The sequence below is a fragment of the Apteryx mantelli genome, chromosome 4 (genome assembly GCF_036417845.1).
Source record: "Apteryx mantelli isolate bAptMan1 chromosome 4, bAptMan1.hap1, whole genome shotgun sequence".
NCBI lineage: Eukaryota > Metazoa > Chordata > Aves > Apterygiformes > Apterygidae > Apteryx > Apteryx mantelli.
Window position 1 is genome coordinate 40,266,260 of NC_089981.1, and position 25,726 is coordinate 40,291,985.

At 45.4% G+C, this 25,726-nt stretch overlaps 1 protein-coding gene across 2 annotated transcripts in view; it reads right to left on the reverse strand.

The window, feature by feature from the left end:
• PAMR1 (peptidase domain containing associated with muscle regeneration 1) overlaps nt 1-25,726 on the reverse strand; it is a 57,002-nt gene that overhangs the window by 25,642 nt on the left and 5,634 nt on the right. For both annotated transcript variants that reach the window (XM_013959426.2, XM_013959427.2), the window contains exons 2-6: nt 20,078-20,254; nt 19,324-19,452; nt 13,069-13,183; nt 7,681-7,898; nt 3,545-3,652 (exon numbers count right to left, since the gene is read on the reverse strand). In XM_013959426.2, the coding sequence (XP_013814880.1) occupies nt 3,545-3,652; nt 7,681-7,898; nt 13,069-13,183; nt 19,324-19,452; nt 20,078-20,254 (747 nt within the window). The remainder of the gene's footprint in view (nt 1-3,544; nt 3,653-7,680; nt 7,899-13,068; nt 13,184-19,323; nt 19,453-20,077; nt 20,255-25,726) is intronic.

Below are 25,726 nucleotides of genomic sequence, written 5' to 3' on the forward strand. Positions count from 1 at the left end.
TGCAGGATAAGAGAACAAGATGATCTGATTTTTGTTATTTCTTATGCCTCTGCTTGCAGGATTATTTGCACTGAAATCCATAGAAGTCACACAGAAAAGCCTGAGTTTGATCTCAATCATGCCAGCATGGCTCAGGGGTCACGGGAAGGCGCATGCAGGTATCCTGCAAATCCATTCAGATCAGAATGAAATCAAGTTACTTTAACTAGAAATTAGGTTTCTCTGCTTACTGTATCATCATAACAAAGCATGCTTATATGTAAGAAGGTATTTGTTACTGATCTATGGGATTTGTCTTTACTGTGTTTTACAAGAGAAGAAAGAAGGAAAAATCTCACTATATTGGTTAGCAATTGTTTTATGATTTCATACATAAAAATCTTTTAAAACAATCACTAGAGTAAAATCAGACATATCTAGATTAAGCAGTTCTCACCTTTAAGCATAACTGACTTAAATATTAACAGCTGTTAGAAAGACACATGCCCGCATTTCACTTCATGCTATTGAAGCCTTTAGATCACTGTATCAGCCCCTCAAATTGTAAACAAAAAGGCAATTTCTTGGCTGCCATAGCAGAAGAGAAAAGAGAACAGTAGTTATAAGCAATCTGTGCCTTTAATCATTTTATTAATAGTGCAAATTGCAACTGACAGAGCAATTAGTGTTGAATATTGCTCCAGCAAAGCAGCTTGACCAGTGTTGATCATCCTGTTAAAGAGATAGGATTTAGTTTAACAGAGGAAAAAATAGGTTCCTTGAGGTTTATCCCATTAAGGCGATTTCCATAATTCCCACTGTGATTCCCACAGTTAAACATTGTTAAAACTAGACTTGGCAACAGACAAAAAGACACAGCTGCACTAGGATGGTGAGGAACATAAAGTTTTCTGATTCTGTCCTGAAGTGTCTATAGCTGAATTTGTTTTATTTGGCCTCAGCTTATTCCTCACTGAGACAATCCCATAGTCTCCATCCTTCCCAAATATGCCCTTTTGATTTCTTTAACCAAAGCCATTCCATCTCTCCGAGTACCTTCTGTTGCACCACCTCAAATCTTTTATATCCACTTAACATTGAAGGGCTCTAATTTTCTTCTCTCTGATACCTATTTTTCACCAACATAAATCCATTGATTTTAATGGGATTGCACCTGACTTGCTCCAAGAAAACCAGCTTGAATGAATCAGCCCCACAGTGTGCAAAGTCATATTCAATATTCCAAAAGTGACTACTTTGCGAATGTCTTACAAAGAAATTAACTTATTTCCCTTGGCTCCCCGCACCAAGTTACAGGAAAGACAGCACTGTTGCTGCAAGACCTGACAGACAGAAAGCTTCTGAGTATGACATGATCTCTCTCTAACATTTAAATTGCAATTCTGTTCAGGAAACTACATGACTAATTTTTAAAGCATTTCAGCCACAGATATTTTTCCAGTTCTTCCTTTTGCTCTTAAAAAATAAATCAAACTTTAATTTTCTGCCTTTTTTCCCTTAAACACTTTCCTGGAAAATACTTAGGATATGTTTTGGCAACACTGCAGGAAATTTCTTAAAAATACTTCTCTGAAGTCAAAGAGAACAGAGGTTTTCATGATATTTTCCCACTGTGATGTTTGCTATTCACACACAAGAAAAAAAAATCAAGCTTTCTCTATATTATAAAAGGGAGCAATTTAAGTGCTGAAAGATAAATGTCCTAACCTAAACAAAAGGCCAGCATAAAACCCTAAACATCATAAAGTATTTTATCCACCTGCACTGTTCTTTCAAAAATCAAAGTAAAGGATTCCTGTCAAGTTAAAAATCTTACTGCATATATTTTGAAGTATCTTCTCCCTTTGTTCTGTTATTAAGTACAGCTTTCATCATTTATACTAAGACAGAAGTCTCATCCTTTTATTTTTTCACTACCTCCTCCATTATTTGCTTTGCGTGTTGCACGTATGAAGTTTCTATACTGGAATTGCAAAAGAAAGGTAGCAAAAGAAGGCAAGCTTCATTTCGTGCCTTGACTGTAGTGTGGAGCCTACCAAAACTAGGATTTGAGGTTTGCTGGAAATTTAATTAATTTGAAATTTAGGTTTGTTCTGAATCAGACAGAAATATTTTATTTTCTCTTTTTTAATTCTCTCCTGAAGACAGAAACATCAACTTCACTGAGCAGTTGCAAAGGGCTCATGAGTTTCCAGTCCCTAAACAACCTGTTAAACAACTACCCTGAATAAAGAGGCTGTTAGCAAAATAGCCAGCCATGTGAGCCCTGAGGTCAGGAACCCGCAATTTTCAGCAACCCCTTCCTTCCCTAGAAAAAACGCACCAGGAATCTGTGCAATCTGGCAAAGATGGATTGAACCTAAGCTGTTTCAGGCTTACAGAAAATGTACACCAACCTCCTCTCCTCTGGTCTGTTGGGAGAAAAAGCCAAGTCTTATCAGCTAGTTCTGGATCTGTAGAAACCTAGAGGTCTTTTATCCCACAGTAATACAGTTAGTAATGTAAGGAAGAATCATGTCACTGTGATTTAACTCCCTGATGAAGTAAAAGCAATTCCAGGAGAAAAATCCATTCCTGAGGATTTCACAACAGGGGCAGAGATTTTGAACTGGTGCGGGTTGGTATATATTGTATACACTGACTCAGAATTGAAAACTCTGGAAGCAGACAGGGCATTATGTGCCTTACAGCCACAGCGGTGCCACAGTAAGCCATGCTTTCTGTCTTGGCCAAATATGATCCCAGCTGGACTTCACCAGTTATCACTGAAATCCTCCAGGGTCAGCTGGAGGTCTAGCTCAGTGACTACAAATATTGTACACTGTTCCTTTCAGCTAGTAGAGAAGATAAAGCCTTTATCGTAGCATATATTGCACAATTCTTGTTCCTCCTTGCTCTTGCAAGCTCTGTTAGAGGAAGACATTTGCTCAAGCATGAAGGATGAAATTGCTAGAACAGACAATTGGTTTGATCTCACTTGAATCCAGCTATTTTACAATTGGCTTGGCAGGACAAAAACAGGTGTATGACTACACATACCGTGAGGACCAACACAGATTAGGACAGAATCTGCCCTTTTTTTGTTTGTCCTGACCTCAATATCTCTGTCATTCGTGAGTGCCAGCGGTCTACCTTTCAGCTGGCTGTGAGGGAAGACAAACTTCCTAAGACTGACTCTGGCTCAAGCATCAAACACAGGGCTCAGCTGAGGTATGTGCTGTTAGAAGAGGAGGGCTGATCCACGAAATGGAAAACAGCAGAGAGGTATATCCCTCTCCTGATAAGGCTAGCTAGTTACAAGATTTCCTGTGTGCTGCTTCCCAGCTCCAGTTCTTTTTCCAATTCTTTTGCACATAGATACAAAGCCCCAGAGCTCTTTAGTTGCAACCTTCATAAACTGCAAGCACTGTGTCTGTAAAAATGCCACAAGAATCTCTGGTACTGTGATTGACCTAACCTACATATAGATGATACTCCTAACACTTAACAGCCTGAATCAGTGACAACACTGGAGGCAGGCCATACGCACAGTGCCTGTACTCACAGTTTTCACAGCGATTCCCTGTATAGCCAGCCAAACAGGCACATTTGTAGGCTCCACTTTTGTCTAGAATGCACGTTCCATCATGAAGACAAGGAGATGAAGAACAAGCTACAAAAGAAAAACAAGAACATTCATGATCTCTCATCGGATGAGTTCTTACTGATTTTTCTTAATGACAGTTGTGTCTTGGGGTAAATCAAATATTCTGGTTAAAAGTTAGAAACACACCATAAAGGGTCTAATGCATGTCAAGAAGCCTTCAGCTCTTCTCTACTGGCTGGAGAGACAATTTTCTCTGGATAGGCAATTCTTTCCTCTGCATTCATCACTTACCCTTACCATTTTGCTTTAGCTATAGTCAGGTAGTGAGAAAGGTTTATGGAAGAAAAGTAATTTATAGCAAGCTCTACCAGTGTTCAGGTCTTAGCCTAAATTAAAGTTTAGTATTTACCTACATTTCTCCTGAAGTTCATCCCAGAGTTCAGCTCCTGACCCAGGATTGCCTGCTTTTTTTTTTTTTGGTCTTGGACATATGTCATCCCAAACTTTGTGAGCTGTTCTGCCTCTGAGGACCACTGCTTCGGTGTTGGGCTCAGGAAGCTCTGAATGATCACGATGACCCTGAACTATCTGGGGAAGTTCTGGCACACCACAAAATCTAGCAGTAATATGAATCAACCTGGACATATTAGCATAAAGGAGTAGCAGAATGTGTAATTGCTCTGTTTAATATGAGCAAATTCCATTGTACAACAATACATATATTTTTGTGCCAGTTCTAACAAGGGAATAGAACATTAGTTTATACTCAGAAGGATAAATAAATAATCTTAACCTAGATTACTTTCCAAACTAAATGTGGGTCTTAGCAGACAGAAAGGAGGCCAAAACACAAAATTTAAACCCAATTTAAGATTTGAATAAGTCAAGCATCTGAGGAATTCTGGATCTGATGCCCTGCTTCAAGTCCATCTTAACAAAAACATAATCCTCAATGCCAAGAATTATCCAAACATGCCTGATAATTTACTGCTTAAACTTTGCAATCATCATTTTTACAAAAGACATCATTCAAATTCATTTATCAAAGATTCATTCATCTTTGTCCTTCCACAGGAAATACCTTCCACATGACAGGAACAGGAATCTTTCCACCAACCATTGAGTTTTCCACACAGGAACAACCAGTCCCTGGGGCCCTACACTGAGGTTCTGTACTATTATATTTCAAACATTCTCTCCAGAATGACAGATCTCAGAATGAGCAGTTTTCTTTGCAAAGACTTTACCTGAAGCATGATCTTTCAGCCTCTTATATCAAGATGGCAAGAGAGAAGAAATGTATAGGAGCCACATATGAACTTCTCTGGAGGTTTCATGTGATGTTGTAACAGAAATTCATATCTAGCTGGGCAATGAAAATCTTCCAGGTCTCTTTCAGGACTAACTAAGGACAGTAATTCCTTCCTGAAAAGTACTGCACTACTTCCTGAAAAGGAATATCTATGTGGCAATTGTATTGTGTCCCTCTAACTTAAAATATCACTGAAAAAGTGAAGGAGAAGCAAAAGAGCCTATACAGACTGACATTTTGTAGTCACTGGTTTGAAGCCAGTGAATGTTCAGCTTTGTCCTCACCCCAGCTTTGTCTCATGACTCTGTAGAACCAAGCATGTCAAGGGGATGAGGGGAAGTGCCAGACACGTTCCTTGAAAAAGCCTAATACTAAATGTTTTTCTTCTTAAAGGAGTCTTGACTGCTTAGCTTCAGGCAAACAATATGGGACAGTACTACAAAAGGTTAAAGCCCCTATGTTAGGTGAAAGATCACTAGCTTGGGGTACAGAGAATAAACTGTTATTGGAATTCAACAGCAGGCTTTCGTCTAACCATATCCAACATATGTCTAATTCCTAGGAGTTCCTGGTGCCTCCTCATCTGGCCACTCCTCATTCTCATCTGAAGTCTGCTGTGAATTGCTCCCAGTCACTCATGCCAACCACTGGGCTCCATTTCACGCTTGGCACAGGACGGGTGGAAGAGCTCACGGGCCTAACACCTGCTTCCAGAACAGGCAGCCCAGCAGGCTGGGTGGTTTCTTCCTTTGGCTAGGCATGCAGTGGCCTTTCACAAAGGGAATATAGGCTTTGCAGCTGATTTTTTATTAATTTAACTCTTCCTGTCACTTGAACCAGTCACCTCTGCACAGTCAGTGTCACTGCTTCAGCAGGCTGTGACCTGTAAGCCACTGCAGAGCTCCAAGGAAGGGAAGACCGAAAGGGAAGGAATTCAGCTGACAGCACAAGCCACTTTTCCAGTCCTCTCCATTATACTGGCAAGGCGCTGGGGACATCAGAGCATCTCCATGGCCTAGTCCACATCCTGTGAGCACATGCGCTGCTGCTGCTCTCACCTGCACCACAGGGGACTGCTCTAGCAAGCCTCATTCGACCTGTTCCAGAGACCTCAGCTTTTCACAGGGCTCTACAGAGAGGGGAATTTCAGAGAAAATACTTCAGTTTGCAATGTGCTGCCAGCGCTTTCAATCCTGTGCTGCCCCCGCTTTCAATTCTACATTGCCTCATGCATGCTGTATTCTTCCCCTAAACTGTCCTGCTGGCCAGGTTAATGCTTCACATAAAGAGACACTGGGAGTGCTTTAAAAGCCTTTCACTGCAGCGACACATCAGGCCAGAACAGCTCCATAATAAAGCACACAATGAGACCTCCTCACGGACTCTAAGCCCTTTGCAGCATGCTCTGTGTGGATTACCACACTTGCAACCACCCAGCCTCAAAATAATTACCACTAAAAATGGGGCAGAAATAAAGTGCTCAACAGTATTCGAATACCAAGATTCCCCTGCTGGGCAGAGAAAACAGAATCAGTTCAGCTTGCGCCATATGGAAAACGTAAGTTCCCTGAGTGTAGGCAGTCCTTATGTAACATAGCCCACACCACGTTCGTTTGTTCTGTATCACCTCTCTTGCTGGAAGCCCAGGCAAGCTATCAATAGCTAACTGCTCCTGCTATGCTGCTAACTGGTATTAAAAGTAACAGCTGAGTTACTAGAAGGCAGGCTAAGGAACGGCATAGGCACTGCACACAGTTATGTGCGTTTCAGATTGCTAGTTACATTCCCAAACACTAGTAACAGTTGATCCAATGTAGGTTTGTATATTTATACAAAGATTACATAAACTAACTAAACTTCCTTGAGCCAGATATACCTTGGATGACCTCATGAAATGTGGGTCACCAGGGTGTACGTAAGGCGAGTAATGTTGAGGTACAGATCCAGCAGGGTTTATCAATGGCAAAGCAGCATGCTCTGATTAGCCTTCTGTGCCAGAAGTAATGTGGATAGATTTGACCAAAATTCCCTATATTCCCTACATATTCTCTATATACTTCAAGCAAGGAAAATCCAGGAAAAGCATAGAGGCTGCTTCAAAAGCAATGGCAAAATGAGGAGCCAACTACATTTTAAGTGTTACTTTACAGGCAGAAAGAAAAGACAGAAAGCAATGGGGGGGACCAAGCACTGAGTACTAACAAACACACAGGAATTCCAGAGCCCTGTTTCTGTCATTCATAATATCAAGTTCATCACAGAATGGGAAATGCCTCTTTTTCTTAAAGAAAAGAATCTGTCCTTTGTACCCTTTTTTTTTTTTTTGAAAGTCCTAATGGTATGAAACAACAAGCATGTCGGGGCATTTTCACTGGGCTAATCATGAGGCCGTGCATCAGGTTTCTGCTAATTGAGACAGTGACTCTGGTCCTGCACACAGCATTGAGCAGTTCACAACTGCAAAGATATACATGTCCCCTCCTCTACTTTCTTCTGTGCTCTTAGTTCTCGGATTCAAACAGAAAGGTCTCACAAAACAGCAGCCTTTCTGTGCCAGCCAATGTGCTTGCTCTTCACACAGGTAGTGGGAGTTTAGTCTTTGTTAAAGAGCTTCACTTTCACAACCCATCTGATGGCTTTCGGACCTTCCCTGCACTGACTTTGTGTAAGTTGCTGTTGGCAACACAGCATGAAAGTTTTTAATGAAGCAAAACAGAGAGAGAGATTAGTGAGGCTGAATTAACAACAATGAGTGGCATGTTCCATTTTTGGATTATTTTACCTGTAACTTCTTCAAAGACAGCATGAAATCCATCAAAGTTCTTGGAACCATCAGACTGGAAAAGGACATGGAGTGAAGACCCAGTGCTTCGGATGGGAAGTGGTCTCTCATTTCCACAGAATTTCTTAATTATCCTGCTGTCCAAGTTGTCCCCATCACGGACCTCCACATAATCATACTGGCACATGTAGTCAAACTCTAGGCTCAGCATGGAAAACCTTGGGGAAGAAGGAAACACAGTCAAAGTGCACACCTTCACCTATGCACTCTGTCTCTTATTTGGCTGTTTAGTTATGTTAGTGCCCCTGCCTCAGTGAATCAACAAGCCCCTGATTATACGAAGTCCCCCTCAGTTCATCTCAATTTTTGCATCATGATCCTGGGAAGCCAGCTCAGCTCTGCAGAGTTGCTCCCTGGGAACATTCAAGTGGCATGATGCAGTCTGCTCACATGCATCAGGATGCTAACCACCTCACAATGATAAAATTTTCATTTGCGGTCAGATGCTACAGGGGGCATATCTCTATTCTAGCTATTTGCTAAAAATCAGTGTTTCCCCCTAAATAAAGTCCTAAGTGCTGAAAGTAACACTATCAAAGACCAATGATCAAAACCTATTTACACTGTTATGTTCAGAAGCCAGCAATTAGAGGTACAAGGAAAGCTCAGAGACCCGACAGTAAGAGAAAGATGCAGAAAAAGGGAACCTGAAAGAGTACAGCACATTTCACATTAGAAACAAAGTGGTAGTAAATCTCCAATGGCTGGCTCTTGCCTTTCTTTTGGGGCAGGAATAAGGGACAGGAGTTAATCCAGAAATGAAATATTTAAAGCCTTTTCCCAGAATGTCTGTCTTTCGTTGCTTTTATCCAGCCACTGCACAAGGCTCTTGTTCGTTAACAACGTTATTTGCTGCTGTTTGAATTCAGAGGCACAGAGCCAAAACATTCCACCAGAATATGAACGAAAAAGAGAGAATGAGAAACACCAAGTGCATTTGGGGAGTAAGCAATGGCTGGGGAGCCTGGCCCAGCCTTGGTGCAGAGGATAAGAATTAAAAGATCAGGGCCTGGGAGACAGCCATAATACTAACGGTTCAACAGAACATTTTATAAATGAAACTTGTAATTTACTCAATCTTCCTGACAACTCCTAGTTCCATAGGCTATGTGCCTTTAGGATCAGGCTAAATCTTCCACATTGCCTACACAATGTGGGCAATTTCAGTGTGGGCCTAGTGATTTGGAAAGACTGCATTTTCACACCAAAGAGAAGAGCCAAATTTTGGATCTGCCACCAGATCTCACAATCTGAAGAAGCGAAAGAGTACAGGAGCTCATTTCCTGCCCTTCTCTTCTTGGGACTCAGGTCATAAAGGAAGGCCCATGTTATGTGAAATGATCTCCTTTTCCCACTCATGAATTGTCCCAAGCGGTCTGCTCACTCAGTCATCTTCGTTCAGGTCAGTTTTAGAGCATCACATGAAGTGAAACAAATGAGCAGTTGTAGAGATCTACACCAAAGGAGCAGAGCCCCTGATTTTCCAAATCATCCGGCGGAAGGTAGAGTAATAACAAATGACATCTGCTTTTAATATGCATAAGAGATTAATTCAACTTAGCTTTAAATAAAATGCATAAATCAGGGAGACTGAATTCTAGTTCTGTCAGGTTTCCCAGAGATGTCCTCATAGGCATCATTTTATACACTACATCTTCAAAACATTCCTTCACTGGCAGATTAAACCCCAGGGATCTACCCTTGTGGAAGTTATAGAGCTATACATATTAACCCATTCATCTTTGTCACACTTATCAGGCTATAGTTTATGCTAGTTAAATCCTAAAAATATTTACTGGTATTCTGAACTATTATATTTCTGGTTAAAATTAAGTATGTGTGTAAGTACACTGGGAATGTTTCTGGGAAGCAAATCATGCAATGGAGGGCAGAATTGGGCTACTGTCAAATAGTATTATTGGCAAATGTAGAGGCAAACTCTCTGGCCAACAATGTGTTCCTGAATAAAGAATATTGAGAGGTATTAGACAAAGACAAGATAGAACGAAAGATCAGTATACAGAATACTGCTCTTAATTGTTTTGTTTTCTCTGCTTTAAAAATAGTGAAACCATAGCAGAACTTGTGAAAGCCATGGGGGGGGGGTCTGATTTGCATTTTATTTAACTTGGGATAGAAGCAAATATGCTGTACAGATGACAGAGGATCCCATGATTGAGACTCTGAAGTGGCAGGTCAGGAAACCTGCCAAAGGCTTTTCAAATCCTCTCGTCTTTGGCCTAGTTCAGTGGACCCTTTACAGACCGCAAGGTCTATTGCTGTTTAAATCACAGTTACAAGAAATATATTGAACCTCAGTTCCCTCACCTATGAAATTGTGACTACTTCCTAACTCTCTTGGATATTATGAAATTAAGCGTGTTAATTTAGTGCTTTAGGTCATCAGATACAAAAAGGAGCATAAAGTATTGTCTGGATTTCATTTGGTTAGTGTCCACGGCGTGAATACACACACCAACCCCTCTGAGGAAAGTTTCTAACCAAAGGAAAAAATTGAAAAACTGCCTCTCTCCTGAAGCATTACAGAAAATGATTGTAAGTTGTGTGCTACTTCTACTGTGGTATGACACCCCTGACATGGCTCGGGCTGAGGGAGCCTATGCATCACTACCTAAAGAAAAACAAGACTGGAAAACAAGCAGTGAAAACAAACTACCACTGTAATCAGGGCACCATTTATCAAAACAGCTCGGCTTAGCCAACCCCCAAAGGACAGTGTGGCACAGCTCAAGGCAAGGGAAGATTTATCTATGTTCCTGAGAGTTTCATTCTTCCTGCCCCGTGTAAGTAGAGAAGTATACAAAGCGCTCTGTCCCCCTTCTGTTTTGCACTGTCCCCATCCCCGGCCCTCACGAGCCATCAGAATGGCTGCGCACAGGATGTGTGGGGGACGCCCAGAAAGAAGGAAGAAAGGAGCTCTTTTGTTAGCAGTCACGCTGATTCAGCACAACATTGGCTATGCACTGCAGCTCTAAGCAGAGCTAGCACCGCCGAGGGAATTGGTGTGTTTATACAGAAATGCAGTCAAGGCAAAGATTTGGCCATGGAAGGCAGGCCCAGGAGGAAGATTCTGGTGGACTCCTTTGTTGTACCTGCCTTTCTGTGTAGGAATGGCCTGAAGGACAGGCTTCAAGTTAAATGCACCAGCTGCCACAGGACCTACCTGCTGGACTATCTCACATAAGCATCCTTATGTAAGGGAGATAAAGGTCCTCATGCTCTCTGTTTTGCCTTGAGTTTCCTCCTATGCCTTCTGCCCTGGGGCAGGGTGGCAGGATTAACTGTGGGCAGCCAGGATGGCTCCTGGTCTTTCCCTAGAAGCGCCCTGGCATCTGCAGGCACCCAGTAGTCAGGCTCAGTTCAGGCTGTGCACAGGGCTTTACGCTTCTCCTACCCTATGCTTCTGACTACCCAGCTCAGATAAATGTAGTAACAGACAACAGAAGATTGGTACCTCTTGGAGATTTCCACAGTTAAGAGTGTAACACTATGTCACAACAAGCAGATGCCTAGTACTGAGTTTAACTTTAGGAAAGAAGGCCACAGGGAGAAAGAGAAAGGCATTCTCATTGGGGTAACCTTCATGTTAAATATAAAGCTTTGCATCTTCTGGTAACAGCAAAGGTAAATGGAGTGAAGTGCACAGATTTCATATGATGCTAACATCTTCCTGGCATGCATGTGGGTGGCCTTCCAGCCCTAGAATGGAGGTCTATTGGTCTTATTTCTCCAAAGAGTGAGTACATCTGTTAGCTTACTTTACAGCACTCCATCTTCTTCTGCCTTAAAATCAGATGAGTGTCTCCTTGGTGCAGCCATGAAGGATATCATGGAAATTACTTTTGCTTGTTTTAGTGTTCTTTGTTAAAATAGCCTTTCCTTCCATTCTTGTACCTTGTGCCCTGTGTCAGCCAGATGCCATCTCTTTACCCCAGAGATGGGTGCATTTTACTAGTGATGTGCATACACAGGATCCATTTCCACTCTAACTCCCATCCTCTTAAGAGTGAAGACATGGTGACACCTGCAACTCCTGAAGCACTTTTATAGCCTTTCAACTGACAGAGCCTTGTATAGAAATGTAAAAAACTACAGGTTATCACCTCTCTGAGCTTGTGCTGTATACTGCTAATCAACCATACTTTTTGAAACAGGATAGGTACAGCTCACATCCAGCAAGTGATGCAAAGTAGTGTCATGAGAACACCAAACACCCCCTCACAGCATTGCTCCCCTGTGTCTCTGACTCCGTACACAATTCTCCAGAGTCCAGAGGCTACCGTGCTATCCAGGCAGTAACTACAGCTGCTTATAACTACACAATAGGCTTGTTTTTGCAAGTCTGAGAAAAGGGCTAGTATGTTCATGGGAACACCACAAGCTTTTTTTTTCTCTTCCTCTTATTAAATATTAAGTCTCTCTTTAAATATATAGGAAGAAATATGTTTGTGTATTTAGCATCGTTCCTTTGCCTGGGCTCCAAAGCTGGTGAAATATTGATGTGAAGACTTTAGCTCTTGTTCTTATTATACTACCTAGTGGGTTTTGAATCTGATCCCCTGCCAAGCTTCCTGCTGCATGTGTGAGCTCCCTGCCACACGCATGCAGACACAATATTAATTACCCCAAGTAGCGGCTCTTCTGCACTGGCAAAGAAACCTATTCAAGAACTGCGAGGTTGAGTCAGCAGGGGAGGGCTAATAGGACTAAATATTCACAGCTCAGTCAAGCAGTGACTTGAAGGAGAGATGGTCACATCCTCCAGGCATAGGAATAGATTGAAGAGGAATAACAGACTGGTAAAGGACAGGGCTAGTAAACTGAGTGAAAAGTAATGAAGACAGAAAATGTAGGCTAAATGTAAGGCAGGTCCCAAAGGCAATCCTTTCCTGGCATAAGACATTACATCAAAATGTTCCTATAGGTTGTCTTCAGAGATTCTGTCTTAGTTAAGCCTGGTACAGTCTTGAGAAAGCTGGATGCTTTAGAAAGCTTGAGAAACTGAATGCTTTAGTGGTCTTGAAGAGATCTAGAGAGATACATTGTGCCCAGTATCTGAGAAACCTCTCCTTAGCACCTAGCTGCGTCCTAAATGAGAATCGAAGGCAGAGCGTTGATGATTTCTACAGTAGTTGCTCATCACAAGCCAAGCCAGAGGAAAGAGCTGAGTTGCCAAATGCAAAGTGGTGGCAGTACTTTCACTGCTACCGAGACCTCAGCATCTTACCCTTCTTGAGACTCTTCGGTTATCCACATGCCCCACTGTCAACCAGAAAACAGTGTTGGCTAAAAGCCACTGCAACCTACCTTAACTCAACATTAAATCCAGCTTGAACATGAATAATCCATTCACATCGTGCATTCAGTGGGTAACTCTCCAGCAAAATCTGGCCCCTAGAAGCCCGAAGAACCTGTCCACACCCTAGGGAGGAAAAGAAGGAAAAAAAGATCTGTGAAGGACCTTCACAATGCATCTGAAGAAAACACACGTAAAAGTAATATTGGAATGAGAGGACAGGGTGGCTCAGGAGGAAACACACTTTTTCACCAGATGGTATATAAAACAATGGGACAGTTGCACAATGGATAGCTGAGTACAGGAGTGCCCCAAGAAAAGCTTTAGTTTCTTGCTTCTCTCCACTTTGCAAAGGGGGCAGCCCCACAAATCCCACTCTGAATTAGCCCATCCTTCCATCTGTCTGATGTTCCAGCTCAGAACAGTTTTGATGGATCTCATGTGGATCTGAGTAATTACTGAAGCCTAGGAAGCTGGTGGGACAGTACCAACAGTGCAATGAACACTCCAGTTAGTCCAAGTGAATGAAACAATGAGAGGATGAACTGTTCCACACAAAACCATAGTTTCAAATCCTTCCCAAGGAGACTCTGGGAAGAAAAAACAGTTGATGAATTCCTAGAGGTGGAAGGCACTTTCAGTTCATTGCAGAGGATCTGTTCATCCTCAAGATTCAACACATCAACCTTACATGTTAATGTCAGCATGCCAATGGGGACATATAACCACCATGGCTCCTCCACCAATGACTCAGTGTAACATATGTATAATATACAGTCCTCATCCCTTCTCTCAGGTTCATTCCTTTTCTTCTTCTCTTCCTGTCCTACTCTGTCTGCATCTCTCTCTGTTTTTCGCCATACCACGAAACCTACTTCCATGCCCAGCATCAACAGCATAAGATGAAGGGCTGTTGTCAGTTCTGCCTAGCCTGAGAAAATCACTAAAGAAGGACTTGAACAACCAGGCAGATCAGGTCACACACTGAGAAAGCAGCATCTTTTCATGGCTGGCCTGCAGCTGTCCCTAGGCAGCTGTCCAGGGATAGTTGTCCTAATGCCTCATCTTGGATGCTGAACATATTTAGCTCAGAGATTTCTCTCACCTTCTGTAACCCCTCCCTTTCCCCCATTTATAAAATATGGCTAACAGTATTTTCCTCTACGGAAGAAGAAAAGTTGTTTGTAGAGCCTTCAGTGACTTGCAAATGAAAGTGCTAGCAAAATGCACAATTAAATCATTAGACACCAAATAAGAACTCATTTCTCAGTTTGTACTTTCCTGACTACATCTTTTCTTATGGAGTCTTACACATGGCTACATTCCCTAGTAAACCTTCTGTTGCTTCACTGAGGGATGAGGCTGTATCCCTAAGCCAGAAACTGCAATAGAGTGTAACAGCACAACTGAACCAGGGGCTTCCGATAGGCTGCACACCACAAATAACTAGGATAAGTAAAAAGACAAATGACCCAACAGACCTCCACAGCAAGTCTCTCTCTTCTTTTTAAACTCTTTAGCCCATCAGAAAACCCCATTCCTCCCCACCTGTTTCCAAAGAGGGACCCTAAACTTTTAACCACTAATGCAGGATGAACTTTCCCTACTAGAATGGTGGGTTTTAACATTCGCCACAGGGGTCTTGTTTCCTTTGGGGGGAAAGGGTGACAGTGACCTGATTTGGAGAAGTATCAAGCATCAGCAGTTCCCACTGATGTTAGCATCTGGAAATCAGTCCTGCTGTGTCTGGTCTATGGGGAGACGTGAAAACCGAGGGTCAATTACTCCTCTTTCTTCTTAAGAAAGAGTTGATCAAATGAAATACCCTTTGTTCATTTACCCTCAGTTACCCTTAATTAAGCAGGACCCAAGGAAACAGAAATCCTGCACAGAGGAGCTCCTCACAAGTGTTTCATCCTCCTCAGTGGCTCGCTTAGTTCCCTGTGTAAAAGGAAAGGATTAATGACTGTGCCCTGCAGCCACATTAGGATTCAGTGAGGACAGCAGGATCTGCTGTGGTGCACATGATAATGCTCCTTCCCACAGCAAGGAACAGGACCTTGTGCTGCCGCTGGCTCCTGCCTCAAAAACAACCTGAGACAAAGCCGCTAGAAATCTTCAGATAGCTTGACAGGAGGCTTGGATCACCTCAGAGAAAGTTTCCCTTTCGCCCCGAAGGGCTTTTGAGTTTCCTATGCCTTTAACAAAGGAAAGCCAAAGAACTGGTGCAAAGAGATACTTGTGTGCAAGGCATACTAAATACGCTTTTCTGTTTGCAGTGGTACAGCCTGAACTTTCTGAACACTGATGCCAAGGAAGTAGGTTTGGCCAGGCAAGCAGGTGGTCCAAAGGCTAAAGAGGAGCCACTCAACAAACGCCTCCAAAAGAACATTCTCAGATTTGCTACCACCCTTCTCTGCATGAAGCACCTTTGCAGTCAGATCAGATCTGCACTCTTGTATCTCCAGCCCTTCTAGCAGAGGTTAGGCTGACTCCCCAGACCAACAGTTCAATCATCTGTCAATCAGAAGGAATCTCTTGTCTTCCCATTGTGAATCTGCAGGAGACCTGGAAAGTTCTCAAGAATAATTTACATCCCAAACACATATGCTGGCAAATCCTGCCTCATTTACAAAAAAATAACCCACTTGGGCAAAGTTTCAACATCCTTGTTCCGTTCCTGCTTGAAAAAAGGCAGCTTTCAGGGCCACACTAAGATTTCCTCTAAGGCTTGTTGCTAAAAGAAAAGAAAACAATCCAGGAGACCTCTGGGTTTTAGCCCACTGAGACCCCTGGGTCTGTGAAGGGAGAGGTCCTGAGGAGACCTCTGGTAAGAATTCACTATCTCTTGTTTGAGTGCTATGGCATCAATGTGCAGCACCTTCAGAGGTCAAGCAGACTCAACACAGGAGCATGAGAGCAGAAGTGTTGATGGTATTCAGAAACAGGCCAATATGGGAAGAGGAGGTAGATGTGACTTCTCACATGACTTTTCTCAATGTATATATTATCTCCTAGTAACATCCCTTTGGACTACTGCATACCATTTCTTTTCCTGCCAAATGATCCGGCGTCCTTTCGGCTGGTTTTCAACCACACGTACAAATCTGGCCACGCCAGCAGATGCCAGGAACGGCGCAGCTCCCCTGGCCGGGCCCACGGGACTTCTCCCTCGCCAGGTCCCCCCAGCCACGCGAGCGCCGCGGCGCCCCTTCCCGGCGCGGGCCCGGGGGCGCCCGCCCTGCCCTGCCCTGCCCTGCCCTGCCTTCGCCGCCCCCTCTGCCTGCAGGGCGCTGCCGCCGCGCGCCCCGGGGCCGCCCTCCTCCTCTTCCTCCTCCTCCTCTTCCTCCCTGCCGGGGCCGGAGCCGGAGCCGGAGCCGGAGCCGGGGCCGGGGCTGCGGCGCGGGGGAGCCGGCAGCGCCGGGCGGGGGAGCGCGGCCCCCAGGCCCCGCCGCGCCCGGCCGGAGCCCTGCCCCAGGCCGCGGCGCGGCCCCACGCCGCCCCGCGCTTCCCGCCGCGCTCGCAGGCGGCGGCCATTTCCCAGCGGCCGGGCCGGGCCGGGCCGGGCCGGGCCGTTGCGGCGCTGCGGGGCCCCCGGGCGCCCCCCGGCGGCCGCGCGGCGGTACTGCAGCGCCGCGGCGGGCGGGCGCGGGGGCCGCGGCGGGGCCGGGGCCGGGGCCGGGCAGGGCGGCGGGCTGCCGCGGGCCCGGCCCTGTGCGGGGCTGTTTGCTAGCGGGCGGCGGCGGGGCGGGCGCCGCAGGGGCGGGCGGGGTTCAGGGCTGTGTCGGAGCGGCGGCCAGGGCGCCCGTCTCTTCACAAAACCCCCGCGAGCGCCGTCCCAAGCAACTGCCCGGGCCGCCAACAACGGCGTGAGGCCAGGACGGGCGACCCCCGAGCAGGAGCTGGGTGTCCCTGCCGGGACCGGCCGGCCCTCGGGCCGCCCGCCTGGCCCCGCAAGAGGGAGACAAAGCCCTGCGATCCCCAGGGCTGGGGGAAGGTCTCCCCCGGGAGGCCGGGACACCCCGATCCACCACAGCACTTAACGCGCCCAGCCCGTGCTCCATTTAACTGCTTCGAAGTGCTCAGGGCCAGAAGGCGAAGCGGAGGCCTCCGAGGAGGCAGACTGGCCCCAGTGCAGGCGCGAGGGCTGTGGGCTGCGCTAGGTGCGAGGAGGTGAAAAATTATGAACAAATTTCGCCCAAGGAAACCTTGCAAGGGCCAGAAGGGCCTGCCAGAAAGCCCTACTGTCTGGCTGAGGCAGCCATGTTACTTCCCGCAGCAGTAAACCCAATTCGAAGTGAAGCTGTGTATGCAGACGGTGCACGACCAGCCCGGCCAGTGCCGGTCCTGCGGGCTGGCTATGTGCTTGCTAGCAGAGGGCACTAGCGTTTGCCAGACAGGATGAAGCAGACAGATTACATCCCCCGATTACTTTCGTTGCGCTCCCTTGAATTCCCTCGATTTATTGGCATCCTGCCACTGGCGAGGCGCCCGGAAGAGGCTGCAAAGTTCCAGATGTGATCGTATGGGTACCGAAAAGAGCTATCTCCTTCTCCTTCTCCTCTCTCCAAAAAGTATCGTGCCAGCGTGCCTGCTGCTCTGCAGCCAGCGCACACGGTCACTCAGGGGCTCCGCACTGGCCAAGCTCCACATAGCCATGAGCCTGCGAGTGCGGCACCTGGCTTGGCTGGAGGCTGCTTTCTGCACATCCAGTCCCTGTGTGCCTGCGCCTACCCTCCAGGCTGTCTGTGGGATAGCCCTGAGAGCCAGAGAAGGGGAACCCAGGGGTGTGCTGTGACCGTGACCACCCTCTGCACTCCTCTTGAAGAGTGGAAACAACGATAGCAATCTCTGCCCATCCTAGCCTGTCTTTAGTCTCTGAAGTACTGCAGAACCATCCAGAAAAGCCCATTTTCCCACTGCTTCATTTAAAGGAGCAAGTAGCAGGAAAAACACTAGCCCTGTGTTGGGCCAGTATTACAAGAACCTCCTAACAGGCTGCAGTGTGAGGTTGCATTTGCTTTAAAACACAAGCAGGCAGAGTAGGCTGAAATATACTGTAGGCAACCGGTCTGCTCAGGCAGAGGGAGGAAGGATTAGATGAGCTAATGATTCTTTCTTGGCTCTGCTTTTGTAAAAAGTGCCAGGGGAGCTGTAGCATCAACCCAGAGCAAACAGGCCTTTAAAGCGCTATCAGAAATCACACTGTAAATTGCAAGGAACTCAGTTTATCAATTTCCAAAGAACCAAAGTTGAGTTAACCCTGTTGCTGAAACATGCTGATCCCCCACATTCTGCTGTTTAAAGCAATGATTTTATTTTGTTTGCTTTCACCTCCTGAATGGTCATGGACCATGTTAGATAGGAAAGCAGATTAAATTGTTGCCTTAAAATCTGTGACTAAAAGAAGATAAGACTAAGGTGTGCAGAATAGTGAACAGAACAGAGAAGGAAAGGCAGGTTCTGCTTTCACCCCTTTCCATGAAACATGAACAAAAAGGCAGTCAAGAAAAATTGAAGGAGGGTTGGTGAAAGGCTGTACTTTCATCAGTGGGAAATTGGTAAATGAAATACTTGTCTTAAACTGTATCCAATTAGTTTATGGAATACATTAATAGAAGATAGCACTGGGACCAACGGCTTAGCAAAATCCAAGAAAGGATGGGCTGTGTACACTGTCTGGAACAAAACCCTGAGGAAGCACTAGCAGAGCCTGAAACACTCCTGGTCCATCAGGACACAGTTAGCAGTTGCCAGATGCTGTATTTTCCTGGGCTGTCTTGGGGTGTGTCAGAGAAAATGAAGGGGAGAGCACTGGGGCTTTTGTGGGGCTGGTTCTGCTGCCCGGAGGTTGGGGGAGGATGGAGGAGAAGCACTTTAACACAGATGCTGTCTTTGTAAATGTTTATGCTTCTCTGAAGGTCTCTAGGGATCAGTTATGCTAACATATGCCGGAAGAAATGCAGAGAACAGAAGATATCCAGACTCACAGTAGTTAAAGTTTTTAAATAAAAATAAAAATAACGGAAGTTTAGCAGTGTTGTAAACTCCCATGCCTTGGGGCCCAGGCCAATCTCTAGCAGATGAGCTTTAGGAGGAAACTATTCCCTGCTATAGATCTCCTTACTGCCTGGTTGCTTTTGTCCTCTTCTGCTCATGCCCCTTGGAAGAGCCACCATACAGGAGTAGCTGGTATGGCACAGCATGGCTCTACTGGCAGCCCCCGCTCCCTGTACCCCATTGCTCTGCCCGCGTAGGACACTTACTCATGCAGTCCCCTCCGTACCAGCCGGCTCTGCACTCGGCGCAGTAGATCCCCTTGATGTAGAAGTCATCAAGCGTTCCTCCCCAGGAGCCGTTGTGGCAGGACTTGCAGTTCTCAAAAATGGTGCAGCCTGAAAGGAGAGCCAGCATGTTAAAGGAGAGCCAGGGTGGGTTGTCCTGAGGAGAGAGGAGCACCTCTGTCTGTTTTTCACAATAAATAGCGACAAAACTTTTGTGACTCTTCTGGTGCTGACAGCTTCCCCTCTGTGAACTGTACCCAACCTTCACCCTTAAATCCTAGGAGATCTCATATTCTGAGGTCTGGGGCCAAACTCCCTCTCTGACTGTTCAGAAGCCTGAACCACTAAATCTCATTGCTTCCGGTAGAAATGCTTCTCTCAGCAGTCTGAACATGGATACTGATGCAGCTCTTGCCCAGGAAATACAAATCATCCCTGAGTACCCATGAAACACTCCTGGTCTAAAGCCAGCTGCGACATCACCCTTTGGCAGCTCCAAAGCTTGCCCAAGAAATCCTGAGGACACTTCTGGTGGAAAGTCTTGTTTCTAGCTACATGGTGCTAACATGCCTTGTCCAGTGTCTTCTGCTGCCAGCAGGGTGGCAAAGAGAGTTCCCAAGGAGACACCAGGCAATCCCTCATCCAGGCAGATGCGCGTGCCCTCCTTGCCTCCCTGCCCAGCAACTACCTGTACAGCCAAAGGTCTGGTGGGGACACAGCATGACTGTAAACATACCTGGGTGGATTAAGCAGGAATCACACTCATTTTCCTCATTCCTGCAGCAGGGAATGGTGTAGCCCACTCTTTCTTTTCGTCCTGGACAGACGCACTCGATCTGGTCATATTCACAGCATTCCCGACACATGATATTCCACTCTGCTCCAGGGCAGTTTTCATTGATCACCGTGTACTCTGCAAGCAGGGAACAGAGAGGTGCGAGTGGAGATGGAGAATGGAAAAAATACACTGTCTATCCTTACACAGTGATTTGTCAGATCATATATGGCATGAGGTTGTCCCAAGTTTTCAGCATAGGAAATGCCAAACTATGCGGTAACACACAGCCGAAGTATAAGGTCAGTTTGGGTGTCTAAAGTACACACAGAGAGTTTTGCAGTGCCAGCCAGAGGAGGCAGACAGACCAGACTTAAGGAATATGTTCAGTTCTTTCCTTTCTCTGTAAGGCCTTCCCCCTTTTGTGTTGAGAAAAGTGATTAAAAAAAAATACAGGGAATGCAGTCACATGAGAAACTCTTTTTAAAACCTCAAGCCTGATTTATAGCCTCATATATAGCATAGATTATTTAAACTGTAGTAGCTTTTTTTTCATGTTTCTGTTTGTGAATTTGCTACTCCCAAAGACCAGGGTGTCCAACAGGAAAGGCCAATTTCATGGCTGGGGTTTAGCCAGTATCACTCCCTATTTTCACTCAGAAGCACACAGTGTTACACTTGGTTTCATTTCCAAAGGAAACAAGATTTTTTCATTATTTTTAAAGGTTCATTTCATCTGAGCATTTCTTATAAGATAACATTATTAATATCTTTTATTATTTAGGAGAACTTTATATGATGATGTTTAAGCTATCCTGGAAGTGCTCTTTTAAGAAACCACGTTTGATGCCTCAGAGTGTGACTCCAGACTGCTACAGTAACTGCAGATCCCATCTTCCTTCCACCAGCGTGCTGTCTAAATTCTACAAATTGAAACCTAATGAGTGCACGATGCTGTCAGCATGTCCCTTAGCCAGCTGAGAGACCTGACAGCTGGTTTCATGGAGTCTGATGACAAAAAGTGTGAGAGCAGACTAGAAAGATGAGACGTGAAAGAAACATAATGAGACTCTTTCTTTCTTTCTTTCTTCTTCCCTCTCCCCTCCCCTTTTTTCTTTTTTTGTTTTGGCTAGATAATATCCTTTTTTCCTTTGTTTTAAACTCTGAGTGACAGAGCTGCATTGTCATTGCAACAAGCCATACACATCTATAAAGGAGAGCTGCGCGCCTGTACCTGGCTCCCTTTGCACACAAGTTCCTTTTTCGTTCCGTTGTGCCTAATAATCTAATTACAATGTCTGCTTTAGCTCCCCGCTGCTGAACCTTGCTGCTCTGTCTCACTTGATTCTCCATGGCCTAATGAAGCCTGATTCCTGGAAGCTTATCTTTTTCCTTAATGATATTTACCTGGTTCATCAAAAAGGGACCACCAACAGTTTCTTCATTTTTTTCAGTTTGGCTGGGAAATGAAATTTACCCCTTCATACTCCTCAGAATGGATCCTTTCCCTTGTGCCTGATATACAGACAACTGGAAATGCTATCACAGTTCTGACTTCAGAAATAAGGTTGCTGTTTATTCTAAAACCTTTCTACTCCCCTCTGCTCCTTCTCCTCGCAACCATTCCAAAAAAAGAAGAAAGCTGCTTCTGGCATTTGGTCAGATTCTGTAATATTTTTATTCCAATAATAAATTCTTGCATCAAAATAATCTTAGTGCTTAGCACTTATAGAGTGTTTTTGCCTGTAGGTCTCAACATGCTTCACAAAGTCCTTTTTCCAGATGGGAAACTGAAGCACAGAGAGGCAAAGTGACTTTGCTCAAGATTCCAGAGAAAAACAATAGCAGAGCCAGGAATTAGACTCCAGCCTTCTCATTCCCAGAACAGCAGTCCATCAACTTGACCATGCTGGGACTTCTTAACCTATGCCTATTACTCTCTTTTAATGAAGCCATTTATCTATGAACTGTATCTGGTTCAGATTCCAGAGCAAATTGATTACACATGTCTAATTATCTTATTAAAACTGACACTCAGTTTGATACATCTCACTATACATCATTGAAAATAGCTGTTTCTGTGGTGTATTGGGGGTAGAAGGTCTCACTGCTAGTCGAAGGAGGACTCCCCAAAGTTTGAGTAATAAATAACTACCCAACACTCAGAAGCTCTTGCAGAGCTTCCTTTAAATTCTTGGGTCTCCCAACGCAAGTCAGAAATCTAATTTCCCTGAAGATTGCTAATGTCTATTAAATAAAACGGCTATTTCCATTTGGGCTATATCTGTAAATTTCCCAAGACAAAGTGCTATCTTTAAATTGATCCAAATGTCCACAGGCAAAGTTGCACTGGGTTGACTAAGGCATGTCTCCATCCCTGGAGAAATTCAAAACTTGGCTAGATAAAGTCGTGAGCAACTTAATGTAACTTCAAAGTTAGCACTGCTCTGAGAGAGGGGCAGGACCAGATGACCTCCAGAGGCCCCTTCCAACCTAAATTTGTCTGTGATTCTATAAAATATTATGCATGTATTTATATGTGTGTAGAGTGTGTGTGTGTATGTTTATTTATGTATTTATATGTGTGTAGAGTGTGTGTGTGTATGTTTATTTTTATATGTACAGCTTGTGTATGCAACAGGGCCAAGGAGCAGATACCACACTTACTCGTGTTGAATTCAATGGGTCTATTTGCAGTGTAAGATGAGTTTAAGGTAATGCTTTGTGTTAAGATGGGAGCAGCAGATCTTGGCCCTTGAAGAATTGTAAAATAAATTTGCTGTCACCTAGAAATGCTGTTTGCTCACTTCTTGCCCTTGTCTCAACTGAGACAATAAAAATAGCTTGTCTTTTGATTTATTGCCAATTCAATTCCCTTTCAAGTTCTCAGGTACTGCAGTCTGGGCAACATATATAGCCACGACAAGGAAATTTGTGGGTCTGAGCTTTTTCTGAAGTGATCCTCTCTGGGATTTTCTTAACAAAAGCCACGAAATCTATTATTCTGAAGTTCAGGAGAAGCTATTTGTTAAATAGATTTGTGTGAAGACTTGACAGCACCTCTTTAAAACAGTAGGCTCCCATTTGTTTTGCATAAGTGTCTCCTGCTGCTAAACAAAAGGCAAGGGAAGGCTTGGCCTGGGGAGGCAGGAGGAGCATCACCGAGCCCCAGGGCCCCAGCAGGGGTCGCGACCATGTGCCTGGTGGTCCTGCTCAGCCCGTCACCCCAGGAGGATAAGACATAACCCGGCTGCCCCATGTGCGTTTCAGGGCAGGTCACCACTTCCCCGCTGGGGACTCGCTCTTATTCCCCCCCACCTGCGCTTGGCCGTTACGACCCCAAAACAGGAGAGAACAAGGCCAGAAGAGCGCGGGAGTTACTGAGTGAGCAAGACGCTGCAAAGGAGGCCCGGGCCAGCCGCGGCAGAGGCGAGTGCGGGGTGGTTGGGGACGGACTGTGCTCATCCCTGCAAGGCGGTGGCGGCGGCTGCGTTGTCAGTCGCACGGGACCCAGCAGTGCCTTGACCTGCTTCTGGAAGAGGCTGGAAGAAGCTGCTTGACAACCCGTGCGAAATATTTAGCTGAAAGGAACAAACAAGCCTCAGGACAGGCAAATAAACAGCGGATTAATTTATGGGATTTTAACGACGGAAGAAAAGCCCCTTAAACCCAGGTGTACCTACAGGGCGCATCAGGTCCCTGCAGCGCAGGGAAGCATTTCAGATCCCAAAGGCTTTCACCGGCAGCCCGCAGCCACGTTTCCATGGGCTCACAGCGCCTCCCTGCCAGCAGCGTCGGCAGGGGGGCCGAGGGCTGACCAGGGTGTTTTGCGGCTGAGCTGCAGCGAAGGGAGTTGGGCAGGGTGCCGCCACCACTGCCCCTCCCCGGAGGGGAGCCAGAGGCGACAGGCTTCCTCCGTGAAAGCAGCATGAGGAGCAGCAGAGCCAGCACCGAAGGGAAAGCACGCGAGTTTGCTGCACAGTTTAACGCCCACAGACCAGGCCTTGTTTTCTCCACCGAGCCCCAAGACTGCAAAGGCAAAACTTTGGGCCCTTGTTCTTAGTTTTGGTGTGGCTCAGTGTTTGCCTCCATAAAAGTGGTGCTCATCTGTCTGCCTCTGGAGACTACACCCCCCAAGCCAGCGAAGGGAGGGAGCGGGAGCAGGTTACTGAGGTGCTATAAAAGCTTCAGGGCAAATAGGGTTTTAATCTGCTGGGCTATTGCGTTTCTACTGTCACCCACTCCCCTGACGAAGCTGCAGCAAATCCCACTGTGATTTGCTTTGCTAGGCTTGCCCGCGTCCTTCGCGTGCTGGGGCACACAATTCTCTCATTCGCTTCTTATTTCATCTTCACCTTTCCAAAAAGGTGCTGACTTCCTCGGCCAAGAGATGTGCTTGGGCTAGCCAGCCTGGCATGCAGCAGAGGAGCTCAAGCAGTCTGTAATGTAGTAATCCTCTCCCTGACACAAATGTGTCTGTTTTTCCTATCACCCGTATGGTCTGGGCGCACACATGACTCAGACATCTCTCTCCTTGCCAGACCTCAAATACGATCCTATTCCAAACTGCAGGACCTCGGAAAATGAGGTGATAAAAACCCTACAAGAAATTCTTTTATTAGTACTTGGAAAGGGTCACGATGGAGGGTTGACAGAAATATCATTAGCAATTGAATAGAAATGCCACCTTCCAGAAGGGTAGTTTTTACTGCACCCTTCTGAAAAGCCAGAAGTCTCCTTGGAAGATAAGTGAAGGCTCCATTAGCACTCATCCTGAAGACTGGAGATATGTTACTTATGCTTAGGCCAGGGAGTTCAAAGAGGATGGCCAAGTAATAAAAAATAGCTGCAAGGATAAGGCCATCTTAAAGCACTAGTTCTATTCAATACGAGCTCTGCCGGAAAGGATAGCAATGAGTCCTATGTGATATACAACAAGCCTGGTCAAATCTCTCATTCAAGGGAAAAGCAGAGACCTGTGAGGGATGAAAAAAGGTCTGATCATCAAAGAAAGCTGTGTCTTAGAGCTCAGGGATAAAGGGAGAACTGCCAAAAGCCAAACTGAATTTGACCTTGCAAAGGAAATTAAAATAAAAACAAAATGTTCTTCAGCCATATAAAGAAAAAAAAGAAGGAAGGAAAGAAGAAGAGAGACTCCTGTGGGATGGGGTGCAGATGAAATGTAAGACAGTGGTCAAAACTGTAGTGAGTTATTAGTTTTCATCTCCAGGGAGGCTGTTGTTGGGGAACCTGAGAGCAAGGCAGGCAGATTAATGGGTTTGAGGGCATGGAAACAAATAAGGTATGATCCACATACGAGTGAGCTCCTAATCCACTGCAGTTTGCAGCTCAGGATGTTCAAGTAAAGCAGCTTCAGGTTTGGTTTATCTTACTAGATCAGGCTTTAAACTTTGGCAATTCAGGAATTGAGGCACAAGCACAGCACTGCCTCGGGGAGGGTCAAGCAGCTGATCATGGTAAAACTTGAGCTTCAGCACACGGTTTTTTTGCCGTGGTGAATTTAGCAGAGTCTCAGATACCTTACTGGATAGGAAGGGTTCATAGCTGGGAAAATTATATGTCTAAGAACTGAGGTGAATTGAAACAAGC